The 17,656-nt window shown below is 42.1% G+C and overlaps 1 protein-coding gene across 5 annotated transcripts in view; it reads left to right on the forward strand.

The window, feature by feature from the left end:
* ctbp1l (C-terminal binding protein 1-like) overlaps positions 1-16,499 on the forward strand; it is a 31,269-nt gene extending 14,770 nt beyond the window's left edge. For all 5 annotated transcript variants that reach the window (XM_019874757.1, XM_019874760.1, XM_019874758.1 and 2 more), the window contains 8 exons: positions 4,965-5,119; positions 5,264-5,408; positions 5,494-5,700; positions 5,865-6,079; positions 6,640-6,770; positions 6,853-6,980; positions 10,727-10,844; positions 12,506-16,499. In XM_019874757.1, coding sequence (XP_019730316.1) covers positions 4,965-5,119; positions 5,264-5,408; positions 5,494-5,700; positions 5,865-6,079; positions 6,640-6,770; positions 6,853-6,980; positions 10,727-10,844; positions 12,506-12,692 — 1,286 coding nt within the window. In that variant the 3' untranslated portion in view covers positions 12,693-16,499. The remainder of the gene's footprint in view (positions 1-4,964; positions 5,120-5,263; positions 5,409-5,493; positions 5,701-5,864; positions 6,080-6,639; positions 6,771-6,852; positions 6,981-10,726; positions 10,845-12,505) is intronic.
* The last annotated feature ends 1,157 nt before the right edge of the window (positions 16,500-17,656 follow it).

The raw sequence follows: 17,656 nt of genomic DNA on the forward strand, positions 1-17,656 counted from the left end.
TGTATATATATATATATATATATATATATACACACACACACACACACTGTATCTCTCAGTGGTTCTTAACCTTGTGAGAGGTACCGAACCCAACCAGTTCATATGCACATTCACCGAACCCTTACTGAAAAATAAAAATCTGATTCAAGAAGTGTTCCTTCAGTTTTGTCGGTGTGAGACTAAAGTTGCTCAACTTGGCATGACAAATCATGCAGACAGGACACTGAGTCCCATCCCGTTCTGTGATGCATGTTGTACATATTCGTTTGACCCCTTTTTCTTTTAATTTATTTTTTGCTCGACATAATTAGCATGTATTAAAACATTCTAAAAAAAAAATCACACGAGGTACGATCACGGAATTTTCCGCATTACTGATTGGACAAGCAATGTAATGTGATCGTCTGCAACCAGTGATGGTCAAGCGGGCCTGTCATAACTGACCTGTTGAGCTGGTTGTGTCTTAACCTCCATGGTAGAGGCTCCGTCGAACCCCTGGTTAAGAACCACTGGATTTTTTTTTTCTCCCCCATCCATGGTCATCGGCATTTGTCTATCATGCATGCACTTACAACTGACTATGAGCTAATCTGAAGCAGCCACCCCACCGGATGATGCAAACGGTTGGGGTGGAGACGTAGCACATAGACGTTGACCGTGCTTTATGCTCCTAACTGGAAACGGATTTATGTATGTAGCCTCGCTTCGTTGAATCCTCCTGTCCTGCATTCCGCCCCTCGCCAGTGTTTCAGACCAAATTTCCACGTGTTGTCACCACGATGAATTATTAAATTTTAACCGCCTGTTGCGTTAATTTTTCTGCTCTAGACTCGGCTTTCCTCCTCGCAAGTGTTTGATTTTCATTCTTTATCTGCAACACTAAAAATCATAAATGTTACTGTGACACAAAGGAAACGTTTATTTTAATAACACCACATGTTTGGATGCACAAAAACAGGCAATATTTACCTTTTTGTGAAATCTGCAAGGGAAAATCAGGACACTGACAGCACCGACTGGTGGGGGGAAAAAAAACACTATTCGATCTGTTTCTTCTTCGGCATTTGCTTCAGAGCTTTCCTGTGCACAGATATTGATATAGCGCCTCAATAGTGGCGCAATGCTGCAACTGGAGTTAAAATACGTCGCTGCTGCAGAGGGACATCGATCGCTCAATCAGCACAGCTGGAGCTTTATGCTGTGTTGAGTGATATCAATTGGTCTGGCTGGGGATGGCACAAAAGTAACTTGAGTCGGCCGCTACACAATTTTGAATGGTGTATACTGAGAGCAGTGCCCAATATTTGACCCTTATTAGCTCAGTGGTCCCAAACCTTTTTTGTGTCACGGACCAGTTGAGACAACTACATGCTGTTAGCGGACCAAAAACCATCAGAAAAGAGGGGAGAAAGGATCGAGGAGAAGAAACAGTGTAGGACAGCATCAATCATCTGTCAAGCTCAAGGCCCTGGACCTGATCCGGCCCGCCACATCATTTTATGTAGTCCACGGAAGCAAATCCTGTGTGTCAACTTGCATGATCCTAGCCAGTGTAGAAAGAAAAAAACGGGAAAGAAATTGTGAAATTCACGATCAGCATTCACTTTCATTTACATCCATTCTTTACATAATGTCTTTTACTTTGCTTCGTCTATCTTTCAATTTGATCACTTTTACCTTGTCTTCAAGCGTCAGAGCTCTTCTTTTCTTAACTCCTTGGCATGCAAAGGCCCGTTTTGTAGCCATTTTAGCAATGCAACGTTCGTGCTGCATCTGAAACTAACAATAACAAATACTTCCTGTACTACTGTGCATGTGTAAACCAGTGTGGTGGTTGCTGTTGCCGTTTCGGAGCGAAGCAGTCGGAGTCGCTGTGGCAGGCTGAGGTCGGATTCGACTTTTGCGGAAGGCTTGTTTTCGTTGTAGTGAACCTCATTGCGAGGCAAGGGCAGCGAAAAAGATGTCATATTACGCAAAAGGGGACTTTTCGTTGTAGAGGGCGCAGAAAAGTGGGAATGGCTTTCATGCATGAAGATTTTTTCACACTAGGGGGTATTTTCGCCCATGTAGGTTTCGTTGTCGAGGAGTTTCACTGTACTTGCTTCAACCACCTGGAGGCCGTCACTGTCAGACAGCAGAACCCAGCGTGTTCCTCCAACCATCCATCCATCCTGTTTCGGAATCGCTTCTCCTTTTAGACTTATTTTAAATCCATCCGCTTGTCGTACAAGCTGCTTGCAAGGATAGCTAGCCTGTGTATTTTTGTGTCCTCTCTGGCGTGTAAGTGGCCAAACTCCCTTTGTCTTCCGCTGTGATTGTATCAGGCCAGCAATAAGAAACAAAGACAAAGGTGTTGCTAAACTGTTTAGCTGGGCTTCATTGACAGGCCAAGAAAGAGCAAATATGTCTGCGTGCTGCCATGGTATCTCAGACAGAAAAGTCCTGAGAGCTATAATACAACCAGTGTAACCAAAACACAAATGGTTGATAAACCATATACAGTATATAGTTCCTTCTGACCACCACAGGTACATTTTTAACAACATACCGGGCAAAACTGGTAAAGCATTTACCTTTCCTGAACTTACTCAATGAAGTGACAGATGATGGCATCCCTTCTTTTCTTCAATGCTTAGTGACTGCAGGGAGATACATATTTGTAAAAAGACTTGAGTGCAAGATTTCCATGTTACACTGAAGCCCTTTTAAACACTTAGGGATTGTTAATATCGTGACACAGCGGTTGTGTACAAATGATCACATTTTTAATTCAGTTAAATCACAAATAACACCTTTAAGAATAAATAAAATAACATTTGTCATTTGTAGCGTTCAAATGATGAAACATCCAGCAACCCATTTTGAAACATCAGTTGTATAAGACGTGGTGTGTGTGTGTGTGTGTGTGCGTGTGCGTGTGCGTGCGTGCGTGCGTGCGTGAGCACAATATGAACGTGTTTCAATATGAACGTCCCCTAAATAGAAATGGTTGTAAAGTATTGTAACCGATCACGTTTAGGTAAATAAATGAACGTTTCTCACTCACTCAGCATGACCCAAATTATGATCTTAGTTATACTGTTTGGTGCTCTCTACTGTCTTTGATACTGATTTGTTGCTTTGCTTTACTGTTGTATATGTTAGTTGCTCCATGTACAGCACTTTGTGTGCAGCGATGGCTGTTTGAAAGTGCTCTATAAGTACAGTACATTTGAGTTGAATTGAGTTGAGTTTCTTCGTGTGGAGTAAAATTTAAATTTCTCACCTGAGCATCACTGAATACTGCAGACACCAACTGGCTGAACTGTGTCCATGAGGACAATGAGAATGTAGACATGCTATGGGCTGGTTTCATCGAAAATATATGTGTTGTGTAACTTAATTTATGGAACTGTTTCAAGGGCCACATTAACTTTCACCATTGGCTAAATTCCCATTTTGTCACAGCTACGCAGTACTATAATTAGTGATTTAGCGCATAAGCTCACAAAGCAATGTTAGCAAGGAAAAAAAACCAAATTAGAGGTAAAACATTGTATGACAAAAAAAGAGGGGTTTTTAAAACAGCAAACTCTCCCAGACAAAAACTTTCAATCAAACACTAAATTACTTTAATGAACGCTGTATTTGCACAATGCTGACATTTAATGACAAGCACCAGTTACAATATCGGCAAATAGAATTAAGCATCAATGTTACTAAACCTTTAAAAAAAAACTGCTAATGGAATCTGTATGAACTGCATAGAGCAGCAAAACAGTTATATTGCAACAATACACAACAGGCATTTTTTCCCACTCTGTCGGAACAATGACTCTTACTGGATCTTGGGCATTAGGGACCTTCTTTGCCTCTTCCTTTTATTTAACTATGCTGCAGCTCTTCCAGTAGACCTCAGTGCTATGCAGCATGTTGCAGAACAACATAGTACTACACTGAAGGCTCCCAACTCTAAATGCCTGCTTTGGCCTTAAATGCGCTCCAGAATGGCCCTTCTTCTTCCTCCCATGCATGAAACCTTCAGCATAATATAGAACTATCTCTTCCTGGTTATAGAATACAAGATTCTATAGCGGTGCAGTGGCAATTGTACTACGGGAAAATTGCTTTAGAGGACGTTAGGTATAGTCAGTTTTTCTTTGTACCAGAATTAAACTGTGCTCAAATTACTGCCGTGACTGCCAAGGTTATTTAATCAGTGTTAGTTGTTTACATATCTGCGTTGGCAGCATTACTGGCAAAGCAAGGATTTGGTGTAATATCCCCAGACGTGGTAGAGGGGACACTGAAGAACCCACAAAAACATTTTGTTTAAGGGTTGCCAGAGGGCTGCTTTGTTGAGTCCCCATCTGTTAACGTGAGTATGAAAAAGATACATTCAGCGAAACGTCCTTAACGTGGCAGTGTATAACAATTAGGTCACTTCTGCAATATAATGAGAGCTATGTAAACATTGTTCATTATTGGAGTTACTGCACTGGCTTGTTTATTTGTTTAACCCTATTTAACTACACAAGACAAGCATATTGACTGGAGAGCAATACCACCTGAGCGTTATCATTAGTCATTTTTATTGTACTACAAAAATATAACAATACTGTACACAGAGCTGCCACAGCATTTTTTTTTTTCAAATCACAGAATTGGGTTGTGTATACAATGAATGCCATCATATTTGCAGTTTGGCATTTACAAATTCATTTATTTGCAGATATTTGGGGGGTGACCTATCCTCTGTTGTTTGTAAGTTGGCTTTGACAGAAACTCAAAAGTGTTTGTCGTTGAACATTTGTACTGTTTAATACAGGGGCGTGGAAACTCTTTCCTCTGAGCCATGTCAGTTAATATTCAGTCCTTCTACAGCACTGACTATTTTTGAATTACATAACAGGACAGATCAAATGCTCGTGCAATCCCCATCTATTAATACGTATATTTCAATGTTTTCTTTCTCCTTGGCTCAGGTATCCGACCCCCGATCCTTAACGGGCCTATGCATCCACGGCCACTGGTGGCGCTGTTGGACGGGCGCGACTGCACCGTTGAAATGCCGATCCTTAAAGATGTTGCTACTGTGGCCTTCTGTGATGCCCAGTCTACACAAGAAATTCATGAGAAGGTAAAGGAGACATTGAACAACAATTCATGATGGCAGACGTTTAAATCTTCAAGATTTGCTATGAAATAAGCATACATGCTCTGCATGGTGTCTTTATGGTTTTCATCTTAAAGATATAATTGGATGCACATTTGTCCTTTGCAGGTGCTGAATGAGGCTGTGGCCGCCCTGCTTTATCACACCATCACTTTGTCGAGAGATGACTTGGAGAAGTTTAAAGGCCTCAGAGTAATTGTCAGAATTGGGTCTGGCTTTGACAATGTTGATGTCAAAGCAGCCGCTGAGCTTGGTGAGAAGATGCAACTCAACACGAGCTCTGTCGGTTTTCTAAATGTCAGAATTAACAGCTCAATATGTTCATTGTCAATGTGTAGGCATTGCCGTGTGTAACGTTCCAGCAACCTCAGTGGAGGAGACAGCCGACACTTCGCTATGTTTGATCCTCAACTTGTACAGGCGAGTCACATGGATGCACCAAGCTCTGCGGGAGGGAACCCGAGCCTCCAGTGTAGAGCAGATCCGAGAAGTGGCAGGTGGTGCTGCTCGTATTCGAGGAGAGACGCTGGGCATCATTGGCCTTGGTAAGCGGATAGCTTTTTTTCCCCAAAAAAAATGATTTTAGTAAAAATGAGCAACCTGAGAGTGGTATATTTAATGTGTGAAATTATATGGCAATGTTTATATCTGCTTTAGCTCCTTTTAATATATGGCATGCTCTTATGATAATATGATTGTGGCCTTCCAGGACGTGTTGGCCAAGCGGTGGCGCTGCGTGCCAAGGCTTTCGGGTTTGGCGTGATCTTCTATGACCCCTATTTGCCTGATGGCGTGGAGCGCTCCCTGGGCCTGCAGCGCATGGCCACCCTCCAGGACCTGCTCATCCACTCGGACTGTGTATCTCTGCATTGCAGCCTCAATGAGCACAACCATCACCTTATCAATGACTTCACCATCAAACAGGTGAACTGGAAAAATGTGAATTTATTGGGTCTGCAAGTCTATTGAGTATTAAAAAGATATGGGCGAATATTTATAAATATAAGTTTAGTGTATTATACAGTATTTTCTCAGAAATTAATGTACCACATTTCATTTACATAAGGGGCTTTTCTTTGGAGAGGAACATTCACTTCTCCAATCAAAGACACCTGTCATGTTAATTAGAGGACAGAACTTTGTTTAAAGTGTCCATATGGCCAGATTAGTTTCAGGCTTTTCTAATGGTACTATCATTTTGTCTAGTCCTGTTTCATGGGTTTGTTTTTTCAAGTAATTCTGTTGAACCACAATTCAAAAGCAATGTCTGATTTTCATTGGTTGATTTTGATTAAATTTGTATTTATTATTATTAGATTCAAATTATTTCTGTGACCACTGTGGGTTTTTCCGTCTTTAGCATAGGGGTATCAACCATTTTGTCCACGTGTGCCAAGTTACCACTGCACTGATATTATTGTATTCATGATTGTGTGAAAATGGTCTGGAGTTTGACAGAACCATTGCTCACTCCTACAATGCAGATGCGTCAGGGAGCTTTCCTGGTGAACACGTCAAGAGGCGGGCTAGTTGATGAGAAAGCACTGGCTCAGGCCCTAAAAGAGGGTCGGATACGAGGGGCTGCTTTGGACGTCCATGAAAGCGAACCTTTCAGGTAACCAACCATCCCTCACCCTCAGAAAGGTGTGTGACATGCAGTATTAACTCAGTGCTCCCTTTTATCACAACCTTCACAGTTTTTCAACCGGCCCCCTTAAAGACGCCCCCAACTTGATCTGTACTCCGCACACATCTTGGTACAGCGAGCAGGCCTCGGTGGAGGCTCGGGAGGAGGCAGCTAGGGAAGTGCGCCGTGCAATTACTGGTAAGTAAGGATTTCACAGTAACAGACTACAGTAAAAAAAAAAAAAAAAAAAAGTTTCTCTTATTTTCCATTGGAGTTGGGCGCATCTGATATCCTCACTTGCTGTAGAATCCCTCGCTTCCCATTTAAAGGTTTCCAGGAAAAGATTAGAAATGTAACTTCAGCCATCTGTTGCGCCAACAATCAGTCTACGAAAACCCAAAATAGATGACTAATTCATCTAAACATGTAATTCTCCTTTGTCGGTACATAATTCCTTATTTAGCAGCATGTGGAAAGCTGTTTCTGTGATATTGAAGCTGTGCCACTAGATAGTGTGGACCCGGACCATGCTATAAATGTGAGTCTGTTAGTGTTGCAGAACTGTTCCCATCCTATTTAGACTTGAATCCACTATGAATGACTATTTCCTGCGTTTTCGCCTATTCACTGTGAATACGTTACACCTGCCAGTTGCTGACTCCCAGGAATGAAAACATTTGTCGTGTTTTCATAACTAGATGATGTTATTTCATATCAGGCAATCTCAATAATGATTGATTTTCTTAACCTATTTAAAGTGGAAAAAAAAAACCAATGAACCCTTTTTATGTACGTTGTCATGCGCAGTTTCTCCTCAACCAGTACATTCTAAATGCTTATTTGCATTAGATGCTTCCCCAATGCATTATCGTTGATAGTTAAATTAACTGCCATTCAGTGTTCCTACACTATAAGTGTAGTGAACTAATATCTTTTTAGTGGGCTCACTATTGCCCTAAATAATCTATTCATATTTTACTTGCCTGATGTTGACTTGAATGTGATGCTGACAAGGGTACTAGCACATCAAAAACAGGGAACTCCTTTACTTGTATGCCACGTGTCCAGCTGGAGGTGTTTAATCGGGTTAGTATGCACAATATCATCCTATTGCAAAAGTCAACTGGTCATTTATTTGAATGAAGTTATGCCACGCTCTTGTTTCGAAACGCTTGAGTATGCCGCACGCGCACACACATTTCTTGATGTCGTTTAGCTGCTTCTTTGTTGGATTGGAGGCTTCTTCTTTTTTGGTGTAGTGGCTTCTTTGTTTAACTGCTTCTTTATGTATGGAGCTGGCTGCACGCCGACTATAATGCACACAATGCCACGGTAGGGGTTTGCTTCATGATATTTTCTCTATCAAACATTTGTTTATCGATTGTGTGTCTATCGCAATACATATTGATATTGAAATACCACCGAGCCCTATCGCAGTCTCTTTTGGTCAGTGGACTCAGTGATAATTTTACAGTTTACCCCCAGCGAGTCCCAGGGACTCGCTGATCAGAAAAGTATGAGTCCCATTATGCATTTAGAGAGTCCCAAATTTCGAATTCTGAAATGGTCTACTAATTTAATTGCATATGATAATATCACAAACAACAATATACATTGATAATAGGTTTATGTCTTACAAACAAATGCTGCAAAAATGTAAATAATTCAGGCATACAAGATTAACAATGAACATCAGCAGCTGTGTACTCCAGATTTATTCAACAAAATAAATGGATCAAAATATGTTGAACTCATATGGCATCATGAATACAGCATACCACAAATTCAGAGTATTTTTTTCCAGTCTCAGACTGCAAAAATTAATTTACTGGAAATCATTAATACAGGTAAGTATTGATGTGGCTTGACATCCTCTTCCCAAGACAATGCATGTGTAATCTATCAATTTGACGAAAGAAATCTACCACACATCATCGTTAGTTCTACTGACAGTTAACATTAGCATTACTACACCTTGTGACGAATGTTTTATTCATAAAGTTACCATGCTACAACCAGTAAATTATAGAATAGCCAAGACTGTTTCATAATATTTTTCATAGCGATTAGCCTATAGATCTAATGACCAACTTGCCTCGTAATCGTGTCTCCCGTCGTATCTCGCTCTCGTGTTCTGTGCATACGTCTCAGGTGAGTTTAGTGATACACCCGTCGGACGATTCATACGAAAAATCAGACTGGCATTCCCATTTCTTAAATGTCGTAATTAGTAGACCTTTGTGTGTTTTTTTTTTTTCGCCGCCATCTCAAACTGTCATCCGCGCGATTCCTCAGTTTGCGGACTAAAATAGCAACCCGCATGCGCACATAACGTTATCTGTTCCGCCCCGCCAACACTGAAAACAAAACAAAATGAAAGTAAATTAGATGAAAAGAAACACATTCACGCACTACACCACAAACACACATTCAGGCGCAGTGAAATCGCGTTGATTATGCAGGAGAGATTCGATCGCGTATAGTCAACTCGTGTGCAGTGACTTTTATGGGAGACGATTTTTCGGGACCGTCAAAATGACGCCACGGAAACGACACGCTACCGGTCACGATCGTTACCGTGAAATCCTCAGGCCTGCCGTAGTTTTTTTTTTTTTTTGTTTTTTTGTTTTGACTGAGAAATTTCCTTGCGTCCCAAAAACGCACATTATTTGGAACTGTGCGTCCCGCGGGAAAATTATGCGTCTAGGACGCAGAGATAACGAGATGGCTGGTGGATTGTAATACCTTCACCCCCTGCCCTGTGGAGGTTGTCTTTGGGTGTTTCTTCTTATCTCTCACATTGTTTCTGTCATCAACTGCTGTTGATACCCTGTTCCATGTCTGTTGGTCAGTACACCGGTAGTTTCTTTCTTTTTCAGGACATTCTAAATTGTTGTCCTGGTTCTGGCCAGTGTTCGTGCAATAGTTCCCTCTTCTCTCAGCTTCAAAATGGTTTGTTTTCCTCCCATAGAAAGCTCTCCGGTCGTGCCCTTTTCACAGTTGAAAGCACCATCTAATTTTTAAGCAATCAGTCCGAAAGGCAACATCTGAGCAACTAGAAACACTCATCAGTCACATGTTCCAATGTTTTTGCTCTCTTGAAAAGTGGGTGACTTCAAACCAAAGGTGTTATGTTATTAGACATCTAGCTGTAAATACCATGAAACAAAAACTGTAATTATCAACATTTGTCTTCTGTTCATCCTTTGATCTGAAACCCAAATGTCTTCAGTTTACAAAGACAAAAAAACAATTAAAGGAATTGACATTGCCGTTCCGATACTTTTGGAGGGATGTGCATATCATATTTAAATCTACACACACACACACACACACACACACACACACGGAAAGCCAGGTAAGACCTATGGAAGCTTTTTGCAGCTCATGCCTTGCGTTGTCAGATGTGACTAAAAATGTCAGGAAAAGCCTTCTAGAACATCTGAACTTTATTGGGGATTTATCAGAGGCACTTTAAATGGTAGCAGGTATGTACTGACTCCCATTCAACATGAGTTTGAATGTGATTGGTTAATTGTGAATACAGCCACAACCTTAGTTACAAGTGTTAGCAGACATGCTACTGCATTATCTCTTTTTAACTTCCCTCTCTAAAATTTCCTTTTCTTCCCCCATTTGAGGAAACCAGGTTTATCTTTTATAGCCATTGTGTATGCCGGTACTGCTTTTCAAATAGAATCAAACATTTATTGCGTCAGAGTGGTGTAATTTATTTTAAGCACAAATTGTATACTTAATACAGAAGTGTTGGCATGAGTTGTGTAACTCTTGTACTGCTTGCATTTGTTGCCAATACAAGAATAAAGTGACTACTTTAAAAGGATTCAGGAGATGGGTGCAGCATGCTGTCACTCTCTGCATGGCTGGCACTGCTGAATATCCAGTAAAAATGCAGCCTGTAAACTTTGGTTATTGTGTTCTAGGGCGTATCCCGGACAGCCTGAAGAACTGTGTGAATAAAGAGTATCTGATGGCAGCATCTCAGTGGCCTAGCATGGAGGCTGCCACTGTTCACCCTGAACTTAATGGCGCAACCTACAGGTGAGAGAGTGACTGTGCAGGATGGGAATGGGGGGCTTACAAATCACTATGAGGCTAAACAAGGACACTGGAAGAATTGTGGGAGTGTGTGGCAGATTTGTGCTTGTCTTATTTTCGTATTTGCCATTATGTACAGGGGTCCTTGGTTTACGACACTCCAGACGCACGCGGTTTCATACTTACTGTAAGAGCTGTGAGCAATGGGAATGGTTGTGCATCAGAGGTCACAACTCAGCTGAAGGTGGCCACTATCAGTTTAGTGCAAACTGCTGTTTTAATTCAGTTAGATGTTTTTTGTTTTTGTTTTTTTGCACAAATCTTTCCTGTAAACGTGACTTCAGGACCGTTTGAGATTTTGTGCAAAGTTGGGTTATGTCAGCAAAGGAGGAATGTAACTTGGGCGTAAACCAAAGACCGCTGTAGTCACTGGCCATGACACTTAAAGCTTTTGTTTGGCAGATTCCTGGCATCTCATAAATATCAATTTTGAGGAAAACAAAAAAATGTCAGATTTGTTAAGTCATTAACTTTGTATCAAAATAAATCATTTTCTACACTTATGATTTCTGCAATAATTAATGTTAAAATAACAACCCTATTCGGGGACTGACCAAAAGCTGAAAAAATACTCAATTTGCCTAATTTGTACATAGGCTGCAGCCCAACAATAATGTTATGGAGTTGAATGAGCTAAGAAAAATTTCCAAATAAGCACTGACATTGTATTATATGGCGCCTCTTGCTACCATATAGCGGCGGCTCCAGCGTTAGCACTAACCGCTAAGCAAGCAAGATGGCGTGAGCCAAGCAAGGCATGTTAACAGACGAAAATGACTGCACATTTGGATCCTGACAGCCTGACACAGTTGCCGTCCCTACTGATCAAGTTTTCACAAACCAGGCTTACTCAAAAGTTCTGTTTAATCGCTAAAAATCGCGACTGTGATTCTGTCATCACTTTGTCTCATAGACCAAAATGTATATATGGGGAGAGATTTCTCTAAATCACCCTTAGTAACGTTTCAAGAGATGGAAGTAGCTCCCTGCTAAGCACAGTTGAAATTGACGCAAAACATGTCATCTAAAAGTGATTATTTCAGAAAACATGATTTTAAAAAGCTTTGAAAGATTTGAATTGTCGTTACGGTAAAGGAGTATAATTTTAAACCTGGATTTAAAAGCATTTACACTTTATGGCATGTTTTGAATCTTTATTCATTCATTTGATGTCCCGCTCTCCCACTACACGCACGCACACACACACACACACACACACACACACACACACACACACACACACACACACACACACACACACACTAAAACACACACACGCAAACTAAAGAATGCTAGCAAATCGGGGCACCGTAATATACACAAGAGGGAAAAAAATGCTTTTTAAGTGTGATTTTAGGTAAGGGATGGATGGGTGCTTGTTGTAAAAGCGACTTTACAGTAAATGCCTTCTCATTTTTAAATGTATTTGTTACACCTGCTCTACACCCCCGCAGGTGTAGAGCAGGATTCTGCTCTACACCTGGTACAGAGCAGGTACAGAGCAGGATTCTGCTCTACACCTGCGATATCTTATAGCGGACAGAGTGAAGATGGATGGAAGGGGTGCATCAAATAAAATATAATCTATTCAATCTGTGTTCCAGAGTTCCTCCAGTTCTGATGAATGTTGCTGCGGCAGGGGGTCTCCTGGGAGCTGGAGCTGGGGTTGAAAGCCTGGTTTCGGGAAACCTGGCCCATGGCATAGCCCCCATCTCTCAACCACCACACGCCCCTTCCCCGGGGCAGCCAAATAAGGCCGAAGGCGACAGAGACATCCCCTCCGACCAATAGCCCCCCCCCCTTCCCCACACACCCCCCAGCTGCCCATACTAACAACCTCCCAAACACCCCCGCTCCCTCCCTTTGACTCCCTGCTACAGCCAACACATTCCGTCACCTCTGGAAAAACCGGGTTCCAAACCTATCTTCCTCCCACCATCAGACACATTTCGCCCTCCCCCCAAACACCACGATGACCTGATGTAACTCCATGTGGTCTCAATTGACCAGCCTAGGGCCCCCCCCCAACACACACATACACACACACATCCCTCCTCATTTCACGACCCTTCGGCCCCCACTCACTCCCTAACGTCAGCAATAACTTTGTTCTCAAGGATTCAGTGATCGGATTGGAATTTTTCCATAGTTGGCTGTTGTGACTTAAGGTGTTAATGTTTATAAAGAAAAAAAAAACATTTCTGACATCAAGGCTTTCCAGTCGGCTGCATCCTCAACTGACTGACCAGTGGAGGTGCTCAGGCAGAAAGTGCCCCTTTGTCCATGAAAGGCTCGTGTTTCTGTTTTCGTTGTCTTTTCTTTTCTCTCGCACCGCCCTCCATTTCCCGTCCAATCTTCTTGTGACGGGATCATGTGTACTTCAAGATAAACCAGACCCAACTGGTAAAAAGCCTCACCTGCCCAGTTGGGAATTGTATTTAAAATCATGGCCCCGCTGTTCCAAATGGCCTCGATCTTCAGTCTTCCTTTAGGTTGACGAATTCACCTCTACTCAAATCCACCCGGGTTCATGAACTTCTGTCTCATGCCCAAAAGCTGTAGCGCCAATACTCCATCACACACATGCGGGGCCTCGCCAGCAGAGGGCGCCGCCTGACCACTCATTTCAGTCTGAGCAGGAAGGTGGTCTCCATTTTAGCTTTCGTGAAGCAAAGACCCCACGCTGACCTAACCAGGCCATACATCCTACTCCCCCACGGCCTCCGCCGTGGCCACCGGCCCCACACATGCTCACGAACCCAGTGTGCATCCTTCCTTTAAACGTTTGGAGACAGTAACGTTAAATTCCTCAGTCGCAACAAGGAGGGCGTTATCTTTTGCATGCTAGCTTTGTTCACAACAGTGGTATGTACAAGAGTGCGTGTGCCGGTGTGTGTCCCTTCACGCTGTTTTCTTCCCAAAGGTATAGTCCCTACGAGTAACTCTTTAACGCTGTCGCTCTGGTGTCAAGGAAACACCTTTCTAGTACCTCAGTAACAGATATTGAATGTACCGTGCATACCCTTTTATTTTTGTGTACAGATTTTCTAGATTCTTCTTACTGTTCTTTACCAGAAGGGTTGTGATATTGTAGCAGTAATGATTAGATCAAAAAAAAAATCCCCTCATTAAACAAAGCGACACATAGGATCTCTCTCTCTCTCTCTCTCTCTCTCTCTCTCTCTCTCTCTCTCTCTCTCTCTCTCTCTCTCTCTCTCTCTAGGTTACTGAACTGAATACTCAGGCTTGGAAACCAATGCTCGTCTTTTGCCTTGACCTTGGCCCCTTTTGTCCTCCATCTTACTGGCTAATGATTCACGAGGAACAAAGAAAGGTGGTACTTGTGCTCTTGCTAGTTTACGTTCACTAGAGCAATAGTCGTAGATGCTTCATTTTTTTTTTTGCATCCCTTTTGTCATTGCCCTGCTGCTCTGTTTGATGTACATGTGCGATTTTCATTTAAGCAGATAAAAAAAAGAAAAAACGTTCAAATTCGTGGTTGCTTCTCCCTCTGCTGAGTGTTTTTAGCCCCAGTAGCCATTTATGTCATGGTCAATTTCCAGTAATGTGCAGTTTTGCCCTCTGGATCACACCCTTCCCCCATCAGTCTGAGTGACTTGGAGCATGTGATGCTTGGCTCCTCCGTCATGTGATGAGTATATATTTTTAAGAAGAGTAAACCCCCCCAATGAACCCCTCACCCACCCACGTTCCCCCATAGTTCCGTTGATGAATAATCTTAAATTTTGCTGTTGATGATGATTATATATATTTTTTCATTTCAGCCGTGCACTGTCGTGTATACCAGTTAGTTTTAATGTAGATGACAATTTGTTTTTATGGATAATTGCTGTCTGTGCTCCATCTACATGTTGTACTGAAAAGTATGAGACCTCCCCCTCCTCCTCCTGCTACCCCCAACTCTGCTTCCCATGTCACGTCCCAATTCCCCCCAGGCCTCGCTGTCCTTTCTCACAGTAGCCGTTGTAGAAAGTCGCCATGGAACCACTCACTGCCTTAATACAGTTGACCACAGAAAGTGACCAGTAGAAATGAACGGGCCCCCCCCCAACCCCCCCCCCTGCCCCTCAAAAAAAAAACAACATCAAAAAACTCCCCAGTCACACAGCAGGCTGAATTCTACAAAGGTGTATTAAGGTCACACTAAAAATGAGAGAAAATGTACAATGACAAGGAAGAGTCACATTGTTAAGGGTGAATTTGCAATTTTCCAATAACAAAACAACACTTTCTGTCATGTGGTGAAAGTGTCATGAGCTCACATTTCGCCCACAAGTTTTCCTGTGGGTGCACGATTGAGTGACACGTAAGTCACGCTACTGGCCTTAATTGGGTGTTTTTTTTTTTTTTTAATGCAAACTGGGCTAAAAAAAATCGTACTCCCCAAGAACTTAAATGGGACTTTATCAGACCGTGTTTTACTCTACAGACCTGTCATTTGTTTAAATCAGGTCAACTCGGAATTTTTGTTGGAACACTTGATGATTGAACTAACAACAAATGAGAAAAAATTGTACAAGCAAATTAAACTGTACATGCTGATGATGGTGCCAAAATGTTGACTTTCCTTGTGAAACTATCGTGACCACAATCATCATAGTCATGTTTATGTCCATAATGTTTAATCTTTTCCTACAGTGACAATTTATTTTTACCTCTCATATTATGGCGTTTATGTAACTTTATTCTCATGGTACCGTTTTTTTTTCCCCACCCACCCCATGTGGCTCTAATACTCCTTTGGTGAATTCTACAGTACCTTTGCAGCAAGTGAACATGGTGTTGAAAGTTTTTATTTTTGGATCAAAGGCATCAAACACCCCCCGCTTCTAAAGTCACACCAGCGGTGTGTTTGTGCTCTGGCTAAAAGATACAAGCACAGTGTGTGTGTCTTTGTGGTCACAGAGCTCCAGCTGATAGTTCACTCTTGGTTGTGAGAATGCAGCCACCGCCATCCTTCCTCCTCCCCCTCCTCCTTCTACTCCTGCTACGACTCGGGGCTTTCGAAGGGTCTTTCACTCTGCTGCCGGAGACCCCCAAAAGGGCTGGAGTGCTCGGGGCACAGCAGACACTGGTGTCATCTGTCCAGAAAACAAAAACAATTGGTCACTTTTTCTCTCTCAGGGTTGAAATGAACACATATCCTTTAGCAATTGTCCTCCTTCCGAATGTAGAACAGCCTTGTGTGTTTGTAGAAGCCGCGAACCTCTTCTCTTGTTCCACCCCTCCCTTTTCCTACTCTCTTGTTTTCCTTTTGGCACTGACATCTAACCATCTAGCAAGGAGTGAATGAATGCTTGAAAGTGACTGTGTGCATGTGTTGTTTGATGTTAAGATTGGGAAATGTAATTTTACACGTGAACATGTTTCCCCCCCCCCCCTTCTCCCTCTCACCCTCATTTGTGAACTGATTTTTCAACAGACTGCAAAAAAGGAAAAAAAAACATCTCTGTAACTAGGCTCTTAAGCTTTATTTTTTGTTTTGTTTACTTTTTTATTAGAAACAAACCTGTTTGTGATGGTAACACCCAATGGTAAACTCCACACCGTATTTTAAATAAAAGCTTAAAAATTAAACACTTGTTTCCATGTTTAATTTAACCACTCACTGTTCAACTGGTTCTTGCTGTGTACTTGGTCTTTCTAGCTCATTTGACCTGAACAGTCTGTGTTTTGTCCCCCCTGATTACACTTTGCTGCTTTTGGACACAGACTTGTATTTACAGACCTTGCGCTATAAACAAAATTGTTTACCACAGTTGGTCGGCTCTTTTATTGGGCATCGCAGGGTGTTGCAGTGCCAAGATGACCACAGGTTTACGAGCAGGCGGGGTAAGCGGGAAAGGGGCTTCTGTTTAGACCCACAGGCCAGATAGCGCAGGGTGAGGGATTATCAAGCTGAAAATTGCTACCACATGCACATAACTGGAGGCTACTTTTTTAAAATGACAGCCTACTCAAACCAGCGACCCAGTCTCAAGGCACCTTTGGTAACTCACTGGCCGTGTTTTGATACTCACAGAAGTAGCAGTTGTTGATTGAGTGCATCTGTATTGTGTATCTATATTATTGATTAAAAAAAAAAAAACAAAATCTCTTGGACAACCCTTGTGTGTGCAAGAATATGAATGACGAAGTTGATAAATCATGTTTATTATGGTGTATTAAAACAATGGACAGCACTTATGACTGCGGTCAACTTGGGCGTGCTCAACACTTAAGACCTAGTAAACTGACACCAATGTAACACCCATTTGTGGAGATATAGCATTAGCTCGTCTGTGGAATGGAGCTCCATGCTGGTGTGGCCGCTTTCAAATGCCTCATTGTTGGCCATGAGAGCATGCATGCCGCGGTGAGAAAGGTAGATGCCCCAAGAGAGGAAATGGAGGAGGAAAAAAAGTCCACTTTGACAGCCAATCCTCAATGTTCGTTGAGAAGCCTAATTTTACATACTTGTTTAATCCTTCCAAGCAAGAGGTGTTTTGAGTTTTTCTTCGCCCTCCTGGGGGTGAAGATCAGGGGATGTTGTTAATATTTGTCAACTGGGAGCATGTGAAGCCCTTTGAAACCTTTTGTGATTAAGGATTAAATGTGACTTCACCAACCTGTAGACCAGAGCTTCCTTCAGGTGTGGCAGTTCAAGAATACCTTGTTGTTGGCTATGCGTGCATGCATAGTGAGAAAGGCAGAAGTGCCAGGAGAGGATTGTTTATATACATGTGTGTGTGTGT

The sequence above is a fragment of the Hippocampus comes genome, unplaced genomic scaffold (assembly GCF_001891065.2).
Source record: "Hippocampus comes isolate QL1 unplaced genomic scaffold, H_comes_QL1_v1.1 scaffold118, whole genome shotgun sequence".
Taxonomy (NCBI): Eukaryota; Metazoa; Chordata; class Actinopteri; order Syngnathiformes; family Syngnathidae; genus Hippocampus; species Hippocampus comes.